This window comes from Rattus norvegicus, chromosome 5, assembly GCF_021556685.1.
Source record: "Rattus norvegicus strain SHRSP/BbbUtx chromosome 5, alternate assembly SHRSP_T2T, whole genome shotgun sequence".
In the NCBI taxonomy this organism is placed as follows: domain Eukaryota; kingdom Metazoa; phylum Chordata; class Mammalia; order Rodentia; family Muridae; genus Rattus; species Rattus norvegicus.
In genome coordinates, this window is record NC_141538.1 from 43,360,829 (window position 1) to 43,378,235 (window position 17,407).

The 17,407-nt window shown below is 37.0% G+C and overlaps 1 protein-coding gene across 2 annotated transcripts in view; it reads left to right on the top strand.

Moving 5' to 3' along the window:
• The first annotated feature begins 10,131 nt into the window (after positions 1-10,131).
• Positions 10,132-17,407, top strand: part of Mms22l (MMS22-like, DNA repair protein) — a 115,946-nt gene continuing 108,670 nt past the window's right edge. Inside the window, exons 1-5 of one of the 2 annotated variants that reach the window (XM_087548841.1) lie at positions 10,132-10,736; positions 11,544-11,669; positions 13,099-13,148; positions 15,498-15,585; positions 15,677-15,857. In XM_087548841.1, the coding sequence (XP_087404967.1) occupies positions 10,579-10,736; positions 11,544-11,669; positions 13,099-13,148; positions 15,498-15,585; positions 15,677-15,857 (603 nt within the window). In that variant the 5' untranslated portion in view covers positions 10,132-10,578. 2 annotated transcript variants of the gene reach the window in all.

Genomic DNA, 17,407 nt, shown 5'->3' on the forward strand with positions numbered 1-17,407 from the left:
GACAGTGGGTTGACCCTCCTGTAGGCGTGTGTGTCAGCACTCCTGTAGACCTGTTTTCTTTCAGCAGGATCTGGGTACAGAGAGATGCTCCTGGGTTTGTGTGACCTGAAGACTCCAGGGTGTTTGCTTGGTGCAGAAGAGTTCATCTTACCTCTGCTCTCAGGTGTGTAGGTGCTCCTGGCGATTGGTTTTCAGCTCTTGGCATAGTCAGAAATCCAAAGGGTCCTGCCCCTGACTGTTCCTAGGTCCCTGTGCCCAGAGGGCACAGATGGCACTAACTTGTTTCCTCTTTGATCAGGAATGTGGGCAGAAAGTAGTTGTCTCCTCTGAGTTCTCAGGATTGTCTGCACTTCTGAGGGTCCAGTTCTCTCCCACATGGGATTTGGGTGCAGGGAACTGTGGAACTGGTTCAGTTCAGTTCCAGGCACAGGGCAGCAACCAGCAGGTTCCTGCTGCTGGCTTCTCTTATATTTCTGTATCCAGAGACCACTATGCAGCTCCCTCTTGGGCCAGGAATGTGAGCAGAAGTGGCAGTCTCCCCTGAGATCTCATATTGTCATCAGTTCTGTGGGTTCAGCTCTTTTCCCCACTGGATTTGGGTGCCAGGAGTTGTGGGACCGGTTCACTTTCCCTCCTATTTTTTTTAAAGCATTCGTCATGTTCATGTTTTCTGGTAAAATCTACAGAATCATGTGTTATGATTTCTCTTGCTGTAAAGAGAGACCATGATCATGTCAACTCTTATAAAGGAAAGCATTAAATTGGGGATGGCTTACAGTTTTAGAGGTTCATTCTGTGTTCATCATGATGGAAAGCAGACATAGTGCTGGATAAGGAACTGACAAGAGTGTGACAGCGAGCCTAGTTGGAGCATCTGAAACCTCAAAGTCCTCTCCCAGTGACACACTTCCTCCACAAAGGCGATAACTCCTAATAATGCCCATCTCTATGAGCCTATGGAGACCATTTCATTCACATCAACATTGCCATGTGATTCATAGTGGGAACAATTTGATTTTCCCTTTCTCATTTGTACCCCTTTATTTCTCCCTCTTGTTATACTGCTCTGAGACTTTGATTACCATATTAACTACGAATGGAGAGAGCATCATTCTCCTCCTTTTCAAGACAATGCTCTGAAACTTTCCTCAAATACTATAATGTTGGCTATAGATTTGATATATCATTATCATTATCATTATTATTATCATCATCATCTTATTGTGTCCCTTCTATTACTAGTTTTTTGGGTATTCAAAGTCTTTTTTAGATTTATTTTGTGTGTAAGAATGCTTTGCCTGAATATATGTATGTGCATTATGTGCATACCATGTGCCTATGGAAATCAAAAGAAGATTTTCTAGAACTGGGATGGTTGTGAGCCATCATATAGGTGCCTAAGATACAAGTGTGCTTAATTGCTTAGCCCTCCCTCTAGGCCCTCTTTGGGATGAAAGACTTTCCTGGATTGATTGAGATGATCACATGATTTCTGTCTTTCTGACTCTGATGTGTTTTATTACACTTAATTGACTTTCTTATGTTGAATTTGTCTTACATACCTGGAATGAAACCAACTAGGCTGTGGAATATAACTCTGTGTTTTTGACCTTGGTTTGCAAGAATTATATTGAAAATTTTGACTATTCACCAGGAAAATTGGTCAGTAGAATTTTTTTTCCTTATTTGGTTTTGATATCAGAGTAATGCTGGTGTTGTAGAATGAATTTGGTGGTATTTCATTCATTTCTGTTTTAGGTAAATGTTGTGACTATCCTCTGAGCCATGCAACTGTCATCTTGTGTGCCCCTTATAAAAGAATTATCACAGTTTGTCTTGTTAACTGTCTATGTCACCCCATGTTAAGTGTACGGTAACTTCTTAAAACTTGTTTTATGTAGTTCTGCCTTAATTGCAGGTGGCCAGGGGAGATGAGGAGAGGTGGCTCCATCTATGTGACTAAGAGGAAGTCCCTTATCCCTGCTAGGAATGATCCAGGTGTAGTCTGTTGTAGGGGTACATATTTACCTCTGTAACAAACCCTAACCAATGTTCTGGATAGAAGCCCAATAAATGGATCCATTCTCTAGAGTGAACTCTGGTGCAACTGTATCCAGGTTTGTTACTGGGACCTTAAAAGAGTGAGTAAAGGTTGCTTCCTCTATCCCTAGGAAGGAATTTTAGAAATACCAATAGGGAAAAGCTGACAGTGAATTTCTCTGACACCTGCTGGCTCTTTGTTGGGACTTTTCATTACTGCTTCAATATTACTGAGCAGTATGGAGATGTTTAAGCTATGTGTCCTCTTCATTTAACTTCAGCATGTCACAGAAGTTTCAGAAGTTTTCCATTTTTTTGTAGATTCTCAAGTTTTGGCAATATATTGTTAAGGTATTCCCTTATTTTCCTCTGGTTTTCATTAAAGTCTGTGTTAACCAGCATCTTTAATTTTATTAATTTCAATCTTTGCTTCCTTTGAGAGTTTTGTTAGGGGCTGTAAATCTTGATTAGATTTTTAAGGAACAACTCTTTGATTATATGTACTCTTTTAATTTGTTTTACTAAGTTTATAACTGATTTTTATTATTTCTTTATATCTACATTTGCTGGGTTTGGTTTATCTTCTTTTCTAAGTTTTCTTGGACCTTAAGGCATATTTGCAAGTTATTTGAGATCTTTCTCTGCCTCCCAAGCTTTGGAATTAAAGGTGTGCACCATGATGACTGGCTCTTCCTGGTATTTTTAATATAAGCACTAATAACTATAAACTTTCTTCCTGTAACTCCATGTTTCTCAAGTACTTTTGATGGTGTGACTTCATTTTCATTTGAGTGTAGGCTTGCTTTTTAAATTTAATTTCTTCATCATTTCTTCCACAACCTACTAGCTTTCTTTTGCTATTCATACCTGGTTTTATTCCACCATGATTTGGTAAAAAGACTATTCAAATTATTTTGTATTGACTTATAACCTAGAATGTGGCCAATTGGTGAGAAAATACTGAAAAGAATGAATACTATTTCTCTTGAATAAAACAGTCTCCACTGAATGATAAGAACACGTGATAAATGAATAACTGACCTCATGATTTGTTTTTATTGATTTTTTTTATTTGGATAACCAGAGGATAGCAGTGAAGTATTGAAATCATCTTCTATCTTTGTATCTTTTCCTACCTGATCTTTTATGACTATTAATGTTTGTGAAATTAAAAGCTATAATGTTTTGTGCATAGACATTTATAACTATCATATCTTAATCAGTTACTCCTTTAGTTTATTTATACTTTGCTTTCTGAATAGCTTTGTGGCTTATTTTATCAGGTATCAGAAGAGCTGTGCATGTATATGTTTGGCTTCTCTTTGCTTCACAGACCATCTTTGTCCCTTGAATCCCACTCTGTGGGCATATTTACTAGTGAGGTGTGTTTCTTGAAGACAGCAGATCATTGAATCTTTTTTATTAATTTAAGTAGTCAATCTGTTTCTATTTGCTTGTAAGTTGAGGCTATTTACATTTTGTGGGGAGCGGGTGTGGTGGCAGTCCCAACATGGCGCCCGGGACTGCAGCTAAGTCTCATGACTAGCACCTAACTTCCTCACACACCCGAAACTAGCCACATCCACTGTGAGAGCTGCGCAGGTGCACCATGATGCAGGATCAGGCCATGTGACGTGGACCTATGAACTGAGATTACGAAGACTGGACTGACGAGGCAGAGTTGAGGGAGGATATAAGGGAGTGTGCTCGGGGGCTGAGAGAGAGGGAAGAAAAGAAAAAAAAAGGATTCCTGCTTGCATGCTGTAAGGTTCCTGAATAAACTGCTTTGAGAAGAACGCTGTGTCGTAGCTCTTTTCTGTGGGTCGGAGACAGAAGCAACACATTTAGCATTACTATGAAACAATTACTAATTCTTATAGTTTTGTTGTTTTTCTGATTGGTTGGATTTTGTTTGGAGTTTATGCTTTGCTCTATTTGGAATTTGTGATTTGCTTGTTTGGTTTTTTTTGGGGGGTGTGTGTGATAAACTGCATTCAGTTTCCTTCGTATATCTACTGATCCCACAGTCCCATAGTTTCATGATTGAGGCTGTCTTTTCTTGTTCCATGTGCTTAATATTCTTCAAATATCTCCTGCATTGTCTTAGTTTGTGTTTATCTGTATTAGAGAACACTGCTGCTAAGGTCACAGTCCACCATATTCAAATAGCTCTCCTAGCTTCACACAGAATCGAGAACCTACTTTCTTAGGACAACTTCCTTTTCTCTGCCTGACTTTGTTTGGAGAGAATGTCCCTCAGCACAGATGTCTGTCCTTATTTGGAGAGTAGCCATACACAGAATTTCCTGTAAACACTTGAGTCTCTGCCCTATGATAATTAAGTATTGTGTTATGACTAATCAGCCCTTTCCACCTGTACTCCTAAAAGCCATTATATACTCTACCCCTGGAACAATAAAGTAGAACTGTCTCATTGAAGGTGTGTCCCAGAAATTCTTCCATCATACTCATGGCTGTTCAACCCAAAGACCAAATAACCAAAATGGCCAAAGAACCCTGAAGAAAAGGAGACCCACTTATTTTAATTGTTCTTATTTTTCCATCAAATATAAAGGATACCTTTGTTGGATATAGCAATGCCATCTAGCATTTATTGACTTTCCTGACTTGAAATACAACATCTTATGGTCTCCTGGCTCTTAGAGTTATTATTAAAAATATTTGCTGCTATTTTACTTTTGATATGTTTACTTTGGTTTTTATGTTTATCTTTGTTTTTCACATTAAATTATGAACTATTTAAAAATTACCAGGAGCCATCAAGGAGAAGCTAAAAACTAGCAGGTGATCTTCCTAAGATGATTCTACCATAGACTGTCAAAGTTGATGACAAAATTGCTTTTCTAGACAAGGCCAAGATGAATTTCATTTTAGGAAAAATTCTTGCGGGTAATATGCTTTTCCTGTTATTATTAATCATTAGGTAATAGTCCACTTTTTTGAGATCTCTACAGAACAAGAAAGATGTACTGTCTTGTAGTGATGATATATAGACAAATAGATAATTTTTAAATTCTCAATTGTGATCCTATAAGAATTCCTAAAATTATATTAATAATTATTAAGGACTGCTATTAAGTACTTTCTAATGTAAAACCTATATTGACAACTCTGTCAGTCTTCAAGTGTCATGAATTAATTGCTTCTGTGATAACAAGCAGGCATTTGCAACTTAGAACACATCCCAAGAGGTTGTAAAACCATTAACCAAAGGTCATAAAAAGGGAACTGAGGATTTACTATAGGTATAAAGACAGAAGATGAAATATTGACTTGGTTTATCTATACAAAAGTTTATAACAACTTAGTCACAAAAAGTTATGGTCTTTAACTTTTCATGAACCTATTAAGCTAATGACAGATGATGAATATTTAGCCAGATAAATACTCGTAATGGATATGCATGTAAACACTTTCTGTTGTAAACGTCTTACTCAATTTATGAATTGAATTTATGTGTAAACTTGTGTTGAACTTTTTACCATGTGATCATGTATTCTGAAAAATGTATAAGTACATAAATGTATAAGTGTAAAGAGAGAACAGATCCAATCTCCTTTTCTTTTTCGTTTTCTTTCTTTCCTTTTTTTTTGAGCTTATGAAAGCCTCATAAATTTTTTAATTATTTTATTTATTTACATTCCAGGTGCAATGAACAGAGTGGAACACATGTCCTTGTGGTACAGTGGAGCATCTTTTGTGTATATGCCCAGTAATAGTATAGCTGGGTCAGGTATATCTATTTCCAATTTTCTGAGAAACCACCAGATTGATTCCAGAGTGGTTGTACTAGTTTGCAATCCAAGGAGTGTTCCTCTTTCTCCACATCCTCACCAACACGTGCTGCCACTTCAGTTTTTGATCTTAGCCATTCTGATTAGTGTAAGGTGGAATCTCATGGTCATTTTGATTTGCATTTTTCTGATAACTAAGGACTTAAACATTTCTTTAAGTGCCTCTCAGGCATTCAAGATTCCTCTGTTGTGAATTCTCTGTTTAGCTCTGAACCCCATTTTTTAATTGTGTTGTTTGGTTTTTCTGGAGGTAAATTTCTCCAGTTCTTTCTATATTTTGAATATTAACCTTCTACTGGATGCAGGGTTAGTGAAGTTTTTTTTTCCCCATTCTGTAGGTGGTTGATTTGTCCTATTTATGATGTCTTTTTCCTTATAGAAGCTTTTTCAATTTCATGAGGTCCCATTTATCAATTGTTGAGCCATTGGTATTCTGTTCAGGAAATTTCCCCCTATGCTGATGAGCTCCATGTTCTTGCTACTTTCTCTTCTATTAGATTCAGTGTTTCTGGTTTTATGTGGAGGTCCTTCATCCACTTGGACTTGAGCTTTGTTCAAGGTGATAAATTTGGATGTATTTTCATCTCCTACATATAGACCGACCAGTCAGCCAGCATCATTTATTGAAGATGCTGTCTTTTTCCCACTGTATGTCTTTGGCTTTGTCATAGATGAAGTGTCCATAGGTGTACGGGTTTACTTCTGGGTCTTCTCAGATCCCCTTTTCTTAGGGAACTTTTTAGAGAGAACTTGGAAATAAAATAAAGATTAAATTCACTTTTTAAACCATCCCTTTTCTTCCTGAGACTTCACCTAATGACTACGAGTTAGAGCTGTGTAGTTCCTGTGGAGATAGAATAAAGGCTACATTACTTCAGTCCCTGCTCTTAGGCTATAGGTGTTAATTGCCTAAGTCAGAGGCTTTTAACCTGTGGAATTGAAAGAAAGTTTTTAGGACCTTTTAGAAGTTATCAACAAGCATTCAGCATAGAGAACTAGAACTTCTGGAGACGATCGATCTTTAAAGCTATACCTGTGTCTGACATTGTATCTCACTTTAACCCATTCCAATTTCAATATATATGCTGACAAAGCCATCACCTAACTGTTCCTTTCTTATTTGTAGTTTAATATAAACATATAAATATTTTTGACCATTAATATTCAACTCTATCATCTTGCAGAATGAATCCACTACTAGTTTCAATGACTAGAATTATTTTAGTTTATATGGCTCATTGTGTCATCAAAGAAAGAAAGATGTGCTTCTTTTTGATTTATCTCTAATCCTCCTTAATTTTCTTTCTCAAATCATACTGTATTGACTAGCTACTCAAGTAAAATGGTATAAGAAGAAGTTAATATATATTTTTATAAAATATTTATATAAAATTTTATAATTTCTATATTTCTACATGTATATACATTTATATATTTATGTACATATGCCTTGTTCTTAGTCTAGAGGGGAAGGTCTCATTTTCATCAGTAGGCATAAGGTCAATAGCAACACCTGCCCATAAATATCATATTAATGAATTTTCGCGTCGTTAGCTTTCAAAAAGCTTATTAAGAATCACAGGTAGGAACTTTTTTCTTTAAATTTCTTTATCAAATGCTATAATGTCTTTTCCTTTTATATTTTTGATTTATTCAACTTCACATAATAATAAAATTTGAACAAACCTTAAATTTAAAATTGAAGCTGAATTTCTTTTTTTTTTCCGTATTTTTTTTTTTTTATTAACTTGAGTATTTCTTATATACATTTCAAGTGTTATTCCCTTTCCCGGTTTCCGGGCAAACATCCCCCTCCCCCCTCCCCTTCCTTATGGGTGTTCCCCTCCCAACCCTCCCCCCATTGCCGCCCTCCCCCCATAGTCTAGTTCACTGGGGGTTCAGTCTTAGCAGGACCCAGGGCTTCCCCTTCCACTGGTTGAAGCTGAATTTCTTACCGTGTCTCATTTTTATGCAATCAGATTTCAATTGCTATACTTCTACATTGGCGAGTGATAGTGGATAGATTTTTTTTTTTTTTTGGTTAGATTTTCATAATGCTAGATTCTTGAGTTTTAATGTATTCAACTTTCTATTTACTGAAAAAGTTATTACAATATCATTATTTTTTGCCTTCCTTAAGTATTTGGAATGGAGTGGGGGCTGTGTTGATGCTTTGAAGAATCTTTTTGTTTCATTTATTTCATTTGTTTTTGGTTCTGCCACCCCCTCTCTTTTTTTGTTATCTTTGGTTTGAATTAACTGAACTTCTAATATTTCAAGATGGATGTTTGTGTCGTTGAATTCTTCCCCTTCTAATGAAAGTAGCTCCTAATTTCATTGTAGATACATAATATATTTTGTATGATTTCAACCTTTTCTGCTTCTGGGAATGAAATGCAGAGACTTACAAATGCTACACAAATGTTCTACCATTATACTTCACTGATAGCCTTCAACCCTTTTTTAAATACACGAAATTTGTGTCATGATGTTGAATATAGTCTATCTCCATATGTTCCATGTTTTAATTGTATAGTTTTTATTGTTAGCTTAGTCATATGTATCCTTATTTTCAACTGGGAGGTAGTACTATTCCAATCTTATTTCTATTCTATCATCAACTACAGAGACATTTCAATTCCTAATTAAGCTTGTTAGGTGGATAGGGTGATTATTGCTTGTAGTCTAAGCTACTTGAGAGGTTGAGAGAAGAACAGGAAATTGGGGGCAGTCTGGACAAAATACCAACATCTCATCTTTACAAAACAATGTTATTTGAATATTTCTTCTGTAACAGTATTTTTTGCTATACTATATTAACAAATATATAATTATTTCTACCTATGGAAACATATTTACTAGATATATTCATACTTAACATTGTTATGTCTTGAAAAAATAAAGATTAAAAATAAAGACTTGACTATATACATTTGATAAGGTTCCAACCTTGCTTTGGGCTTTGGTTTGTTTTACCCAATGAGAGAGAAACATGGAATGTGGTAAGACGTTTGAGCATTTAATCCGGTCAGGTTTTTCCCCACTTGGCTGGGGGGGCAACTGTTGTTATGTTCCTTAGTGAAGGCAATCATTGTTTTGTGACTATAAGTTAGTTGATTGCCTCCTACAGGTATAGCTCTCATTCCTCCCTAGTCATTCGTGTTTACCCTTACTTTTTCAGCTTAAGAATGCGAATGTCTTTATTAGCTGTGGGTGCTTAGTCATCACATTTTGGGATCCAGCAACCATGTACACACCTTTGTAAGTGACCGTTTAATTAAGTATGACCTTAACCATCCTCTATCATTTATTTTGTTCTTCCCATTCCATGACTCACATAAACTGAACTCACATAATCAACAACAGGTATTTAAACAAAGACAACAGACAAGAGTGTATTGGAATGCTGACTGGAGGAAGAAAAATAGTCATCTGAGAAACTGTTCTGATTGTAGTGCCAATGCTCAATCTTATACTCAGAAAACATACCCTTAACATCACCGTGGAAGGGACCCTCATGATACAGACTAGACTCATCACCAACTATAGATATGATTCCGTAGTCAACAAAACAAAACAAAACAAAACCATCAGGTCTCAGAGTACCTCAACTGAGCTGCACAAATACATCTACTACTACAGTAGCCGTACATTGTGGTAGGATTTTTTTTTCCTTTACTTCACATGTCTTTTGAAAATACGTTGCATTTTATGTAAACATCTAAGAGTTAAGATAGATTCCCTAGGAGGTCGATGTCGGCAGGACAAGCTATATATTCAAATCACAGCAGGTATTTGAATTCAAATCCCGCCTCCATCTCAAGATAGTAATATTCGAGTCCATTTTAAAGAACAGTTTAATGTTATGTTTGAGGAAAAAGCAATCTGACTTATTCAATGTGTCCGAACAACGGATTCTCTTCTCCCTTGTGGTCTTCTGGGACACTGCTTCAGAGCAGAGGGCATCCACCACAGGAAAGCCTGGGTGGGTTCCAGAGCAGAAAGAGGGTGGATCGGCTGCGGGCGGCCGAGGCAGATGCGGGGAAGCTGATCCCGGCTGTCCTCGGACGCTCCTCTCTTGCCTCAATCCAGAGCTACGTTTTAGTAAAGTGGTCTCACCTCCCAAGCTCTCAAAGTTACTCAGAACGTGGAAGCAGAATGCCTATCCCTGTCCAGACCGACAAGCTCTCGCGAGAGCTCGGGCAGCGCTAGACTTTTCATTGAGGACTCGCGAGAGGGCGGTGCCGGAGGCGGGGCACGCCGTGGCGGGAATTTCGCCTGCTTCCGGTTTTCTGTGGCGGGCGCCGAGTTCCTTATCTCCAGTATCGGATCCCGCGATTTTCCTGAGCGCTCTCCCGCCCCGAACGCCGCGCTGCGGCGGAGGGAGGCGGCGGGGCTCCGTGCACCATCCCGACCCGCTCCAGGAAACCAGCTTGAGGTGCGTGAGGGCCTCCAAACCCACTGCAGCCCGGAGGGAGCGAGGGCGGCGTTGGAAGTCCTGGCGGCTCCGGTGTCTGGGGCCGGCCCCCTGGAGGACGCCCGGAGGTTTCTGAACCTGTTGCCTTCTCAGCTTCTCTGTTTTAACTTTGTTTTCCCCATGTGCTGAGGGCACATTTTGGGTCTCCGAGGTGGTCCCTTAACCTTTCAACTTCTTGCAACTTGTCTTTGGATCTTTACCGATAACTACGGAGCCGCGGTGTCATTTCCGAGCATGATGTAAATAATGGATGGCGGTTCAGCAGCGTCCACCTTCTTGACTGACAGCTTAGAGCTGGAGCTGGGGACAGAGTGGTGCAAACCCCCCTGCTTTTCTTGCGCTTTTGACAGCAGAGACGGAAAATTTTCTGGAGAGTCCTACCTTGCCAGTGGCGCCCTTAAGCGGTAGGTAAAAAGGGAATTGAGGATCCCCATCCCCAACAGTGTTGGTTAGTTATCGCTAACGTCTAAACTTAGGTGCTGAACCAGCCTCGTTTTATATAAGCTTGAGTATATAGAAGGTTCCCGACAGCGTTCGTGCCCTGGCTGCGTTTTCAGTGTTACAGAGGACTTTCTGGATAATTGATAATCTCTTTGGCGTAGGTAGCCGGACATTTAATTTACTTAGACTGGTTTCAGAGCAGCCCTGTCTTTTGGAACTTGTATTTCCTTTTAAGGACAGTAGTTATCTATACGTTGTCAATAATTTATAAGTAGAACCTGACAGTGTTTATTGCTTCGGTTCTTCCCACTTCTAGGCCTCTGCATACAGAATTCATAAGCATGTTAGTCGAATGAATATTGCAATAACATTGCTGTTCTTGAACTATTTTGGTAATGCCCTTTGAGGAAATTTCATTAAAAGAAACCATTTTTTTGTTGATTTTTTTTAAATTATACCTTTTTAAACCTTAAAACACATTACATAACTATGTGTTGTCATTCTTCATAATACAGAATATTTGGTGTTTTAAAAAGTAATAGTCTCATTTAAAGATAAAATGACATAAGGCCACTTTGTGTATCTCCTAGAATCCATTTAGACTTTTCTTTTTGAGTTACATTACTTTTTACCTGTTTTATACAACATAAGGTGTAAAGTACCCCCCCCCGCACACATATATTTGTCATATATATATATATATATATATATATGACATATATATATGTCATGTATAGTCTGGATTCAAATGTTTGTCCTTTTCATTACAGGTTAATTTTAAATCTTGATCCATTACCAACTAACTTTGAAGAGGATACAGTAGAACTATTTGGCATCCAATGGGTTACTGAAACAGCACTAGTACATTCATGTCGAGAACTCTTTCATTTATTCAGGTATGCATGAGTCTATATTTTAATTCTAATGCTGTCTAGTTTTATAGTGCTGTTTTCTCCACTACTGATTACAAAAGCATCAGGGGGCAGGGTCTCAACTGTAGCCAATGTGTAGCTAGGTCGACCTAGAACTTACATGGCAATCCTTTCTTAGCCTGCCTTCCAGTGCTGGAATTAGAAGCAGGAGCCATCATAGATAAAGACTTGAACTATATTTCATGACCCCGCATAAAGAGACGTCAGTGTATCTTTATTATATGCTGTAAATTTTTTTCTTTTTAGGTTAATAAAAAAAAAATGTTTATGAGTGTTTTTGAGTGCCTGTATGTATGTGTCCCACATGCATGTGTGGTGCCCACAGAGGTCAGAAGAAGGCATTGGATCCCATGGAATTGGAAGTATGGATGATTGTGTGCTACTGCCATACATGCTGGGAACCAAATGCATGTCCTCTGCAAGAGCAAAACGTGCTCTAAACTGCTGAGCCATCTCTCCGCCTTGTGTTATTTATCGAGAGAAGAAGCTGAGCAGTTGTTCTGTAATTCTAAACATTGTGGTAAAGTGGGTCTTTATTGAAGAGAGTTTGAAGGCAAATAGGAACAATGAAATGGGATGACCATCAGGAATTAAAATGAGGCATCCTAAAAGCTTTACATATATATTTTTAATTTACGTATCTGTTTTAGTTTGCCTTTCTATTACTGTGATTAAAGACTGTAACAGAATGTAACTTGTGGAAAAAAGGGGTTTCAGATCATCATCAGGAGAAGCCAAGGCAGGAGTCTGGATGTAGAAACTGAAGCATAAAGCACAAAGGAATGCTGCCTTCTGACTTGCTCCCCATTGCTTGCTCAGCCTGATACGTTATACTACCTAGGACCACCTGTCCAGGGATGGCACCATCCCCAGTAAGCTGGGCTTCCCATATCATATCATGTCTTATCATATCAATCATTAGTCAAGGCCCTTAGACTTTGCTGATGGCAGCATGTTCTCATGTGAGGGTCTTCTCTCCACATAACTATTTTATATCTAGGTGACTGGGTATTAGTCAGGACAGTAATCCTTTTTATTTTCTAGTCCCCTATGTAGCTGTATGAATACAGTTTAACATAAAACTTAACCTTAGAATGTTTCATATATCTTAAGTTTCCTAAAGATAGAAATATCTCCTTGATACTGAAGTCCGATTTTCAAATAGTTCCTGGGATTTATCTTCTATAGATCCTTTTGTAAGTTTAGATAGAGATGCATTTTTTATTGTGTATTTTAAAATTTCCCATGTCCAAAGCTGACTTTTAATAAACTTTACAAAGTGAATTATAACAAAAATGAGTTGTTAGTTCCAGAAGTGCTAGAAACACAATCCATGTAATTGCTGTGTGCTTTACATTATGCTAAAGTTCACTCTCACATTTTTTTAAATCAGGCAACAGATATTTAACTTGGAGTCTTTGTTACAAGTCAACTGCGATTTTGGTAAGTTTAATATGTATTTAATTAAACAAAAAGAATACCACTCTATAAACTTGCATATGGAATTCTAATGTGAAATTGGAGTTTCATAAAAATATGAAGTGTTGTGTCAGAGGGTCATAGTATAGTGTATTTGGTATTCCAAAAGAGTGACTTTTAAATGTTGTTATAGCTGATACTTAAAGGTAAATCAGATTTGAATAAACCTAAACTTTTCTGAGAGCATTATTTCTTTTGAGGTGAGGGATTGTCTGGAAAACATAAACACAAAAATAAAGAAGTTAACAGACCTCTTAGGACTCTTGATCTACTTTTCCTGTTTTCTACTTCTGCTTCCTTTTGGCATTTAGTGGATTGCTGATTTAGTGGAGTGGTATAGGTGTCTTGTGAAGGAATATGAACAGAAGTGTTTTTATTGTAGGCCAGTTGCTTCTCCTTGTAACAATTTTAGTGCAATGTAGTATTTTGACTTTGTGTTCAACCTAGGTTTTAAACTCAGCTAATAATGTGTTTCTTACTTGACAGTTCCTATCCTCCTGAGTTCTTGTACAGTTTAAATGCCATGATGCATGTTAAGTGTTTATCTGTGTCTGTCATAGTGCCTAGTAAATAGAGATCATCTGGAATATGTTTTTGGTCAAATAAGTTCATTAATTTACTCAAACATTGAGTAAATGCACGTGCACTTGCTGATTTGTGTAAGATGTAAAGGCATGGGGCTTTATTCTGGATTGGATGCTGTTAAGTAGCAAAAGCAATTAAATGAGCCACAGGAAGGAAGGTTGGGAGGGTTTTCAGTAATTAAACTGGGCTTAATAGCATGAAGACAAAGATGCTGCCTCTGGCATGTGATTACATAGAGCCTTATTTCTGTGTTCAGACATGATTATAAAGGGCTGACTTTTGTCACTTTACGCTAACCACAGAAGAGTCCTGTCTTACTTTTGTATTTAATGAAAAATGCTTATTTTCTGGCATCATAGTCTAGTTGTTATCACCTGCTAGTTGTTAACTGTCAACTGTGTCTTCTTTTCATTGGGTGTTAGCAGTAAATACAAATCATCATTGTTTTATTATTTCCAGTGGGAGTTTCATGACAGACATGCAAAGTACTTGCTTCCTGGTGCACAGAGTTTTTGTTCTGTCCCTTACGTTCCTAGGTTTGCTTTCAGTTGAGACAGAGTTGACCCATCTTAAGTAGGTGGAGTATGTGCTTAATCGTTGTTCATAACCTTGGTGACTGGTGACTTATCCATCACTGTTTTGTATTGATCTGTTTTAATTGCTTGGTTTTCTTTTGGTTCCGTGATACATTTTTCTGTTTCTTTGAATATCTACTAATGTAACATAGTGATATATGCTATGGATTTTATGGATTTGCTTCCAGGAAGGTTCAGCATTCACCTTGCTAGTTATTTTTTAGTTCTGGCTTGCTATTTAACATTTTTATTCTGTTACGTCTTCTGGAATTTGCTTTCAGTTTTGTGAGGGCTTCTACAAGCAGCTTCTAGTAGCTTAGGAAGAAGCCGGGTAAACTTTTCTGATGTGTGGTAATTTATGTTTTTCATTTCTGCTAATTAAGAACTTTAACTGTCCTAACTAGTGTACATTTTAAAGAGTGGTTTCCAATGTTCCTTTAGTCTAAGGCAGCGTGATCCTGTTCTTGTGATCCTGTTTTCTCTACCTTTGATTAGTTTTGATCTCTTATGTATTATAATATTTATCAGTGTTTTGCATATAGTAGCAATGTATAATATCCTTGGCTATGTGAATGTTAAAAAATGAGCAAAAAGGGTGGCAGGGGACGAAGAATACTTTTGGAGAAGTATTGAAAGATTACTTCATATATAAATAATTAGAAGTATTGATTTCATTATAAATATAGTTGGTGACCTTTTATTCATTTTGACTTGAGAGCAACCAGAATTAATTCATAGGGCTACAGAAATGGCCCTTAAGCAGAAATGGCCACTATTCTCGTGAGAGAACTGACTTTCATAGTATACACTTATTTTGGGGAGCTCACAACCACTTGTCACTCCAGCATTAGGGGCATCTGATGGTCTCCCTGGGTACATGCATATACCCACACACAGATAATATAATTAAATGAAAAATGGTATCTTAAGGAGTTCACATTTTAAGCAAATTTTGATTTCTATGAACGTGAAACAAAGTCCTACTGTGGGTTCTATTGTGGTACGAGAGACTAGAGAAAGTAAGTTATCTCAAGGTATATTTGTCATAAACTTAGACTTCTAGGGTAGGTTTTAAGTGAAGCCTGGAAAATATTTTAGCTATTGCTCACCGTCAGTGTTTAAGCTCTCCCTGACAGTATCTGTTTCTGTCTAGGGAAGATAGCCACCTTGCACGCCAAAGCAGACAGCATTAGGCAGCAATGTGTAGTATTTCTTCACTACCTTAAAGTCTTCATCTTCAGGTAGGATACCAGTATTTCTATTATTTCATTGATATCTGTGGCTATATTCACACAGACTCTTGTATATTTATTCTCGCTAATGACTTTTTAGGTGGCTGAAAGTACAAGAAGCAGAGAGCCACAGTCTCCTTGTCCATCCCTATGAGGTTTTGGAAGCTCAGCTTCCCTCGATGTTGGTTGATGAGCTTCATGGATTACTTCTATATATTGGACATCTAGCTGAACTTCCCAGTGTTACTCTAGGAGCATTTGTAAATCAAAACCAGATTAAGGTTTGATTAGTTTCATTTTTAAATTATCCAACTTTTTTTTCTCCCCCAAGAAAAAGTATTATTCAAGAATAAGAATTGGTTGTTATTTATTGCTTGTTAATTATGTCTTCTTATTATATATAAATGTGCCTTACTTCAGTCTCTCCATTTACACAGCTTCTTTAACTGAGATATGGAAAGAAATAAATGACTGGTGTGCCTCGAGTGTGTAAAACACTACCCTGTATCTGTATTGTATGGAGCTGTTCTCCATTCAACAGTGTAAATGCTTAGAAGTTTCAAATAAAAATTAATGTGTTTGAAATTTCTGTCATTCTCATTGATAAAGGTTTAGGCAGATGTCATGTTACAAATTTAAGAAAGTTGATATCTCTCTCTCTCTCTCTCTCTCTCTCTCTCTCTTTCTCATTAAAGACAGTGTTGAGGTTGACCTCAGGATGACCTTAGAACTTCCGATCCTTTTGCGGTTTTTCCTCCCAAGTTTTGAGCTTACAGACTCAAACCGTCATACCCAGTTTATGAAATGCTAGAAATTGTCCTTGGGTCTTTATGTATGCTGGCAAAGCACACTACCAACTATATACCCTTAGCCTCAAAGGAAAATCACATGGGAAGTACACTTTCACATCTGGACTTAATATCCCAGCTTAATGGTAGAATGTTCATCACATTCATAGTGTTGGGTTCAATCCCCAGCACTCTAAGGGGAAAAGAATGTTCACCTTGAAGCACACATCTGTGTATTCCTATCTGTTAGACTTTTTTGGAATGTGGTTGGTTGTTTTAAATATGCCACTTTTCTACCAGTGATAAACACTCTGAAGTTTGATTTTAAAAAAATAGTATTAATATTATAGTCTAGCTTATAGGTAAATAACAGGCAAATTCTGCATATATGAAAATTGGGGCACATGTTAATGAGAAATTATTCTAATTTATGAGATTCTCTGAACTTTCAGCCCTTTCTATTGCATTTGGCTTTACTAATATCGGTAACTAGGTTTTTAGTAGCATGATACTAGTCAAAATTTGTATTTTAATGGAATTTCATGATAAAATATTGATACTGAGATCAATATGTAAGAATAAAAAGTGTTCTAAAAGAATTTATAGGTTAATGTGTTTAATCCAATGAGAACAACTCAATACTTGCTTTTTAAAAATTCTGTCATATGATAAAGGTATGTGCGTAGTTTGTAGAGGAAGAGTAATTTCCTTTTCTGTTTTCTGTATATTGGAGTGGTTGTATTTTCTTGACATCCTTCAAATGTATAAGAAAATAAACATGAATAACTTATATCAGCAGAAAGTAGCCTTTTTTCACAAGGGTCTTTATCTGAGATTTTTGTGGACATTTTGATTTTGTAGATTTGAAGTAATTTATTTAAGGTCTATAAGATTATAGACTAAGGCAGGCGAACTTCTTATTCTTAAAATATAAAATGTATACCAAAATACTATTCTGCAATGAAATAATTTTTTAAAAAACATAAGATTTTTATATAGCTTATCATCTTGCATATATATGAAGAGCATTTTAGCTACTATTT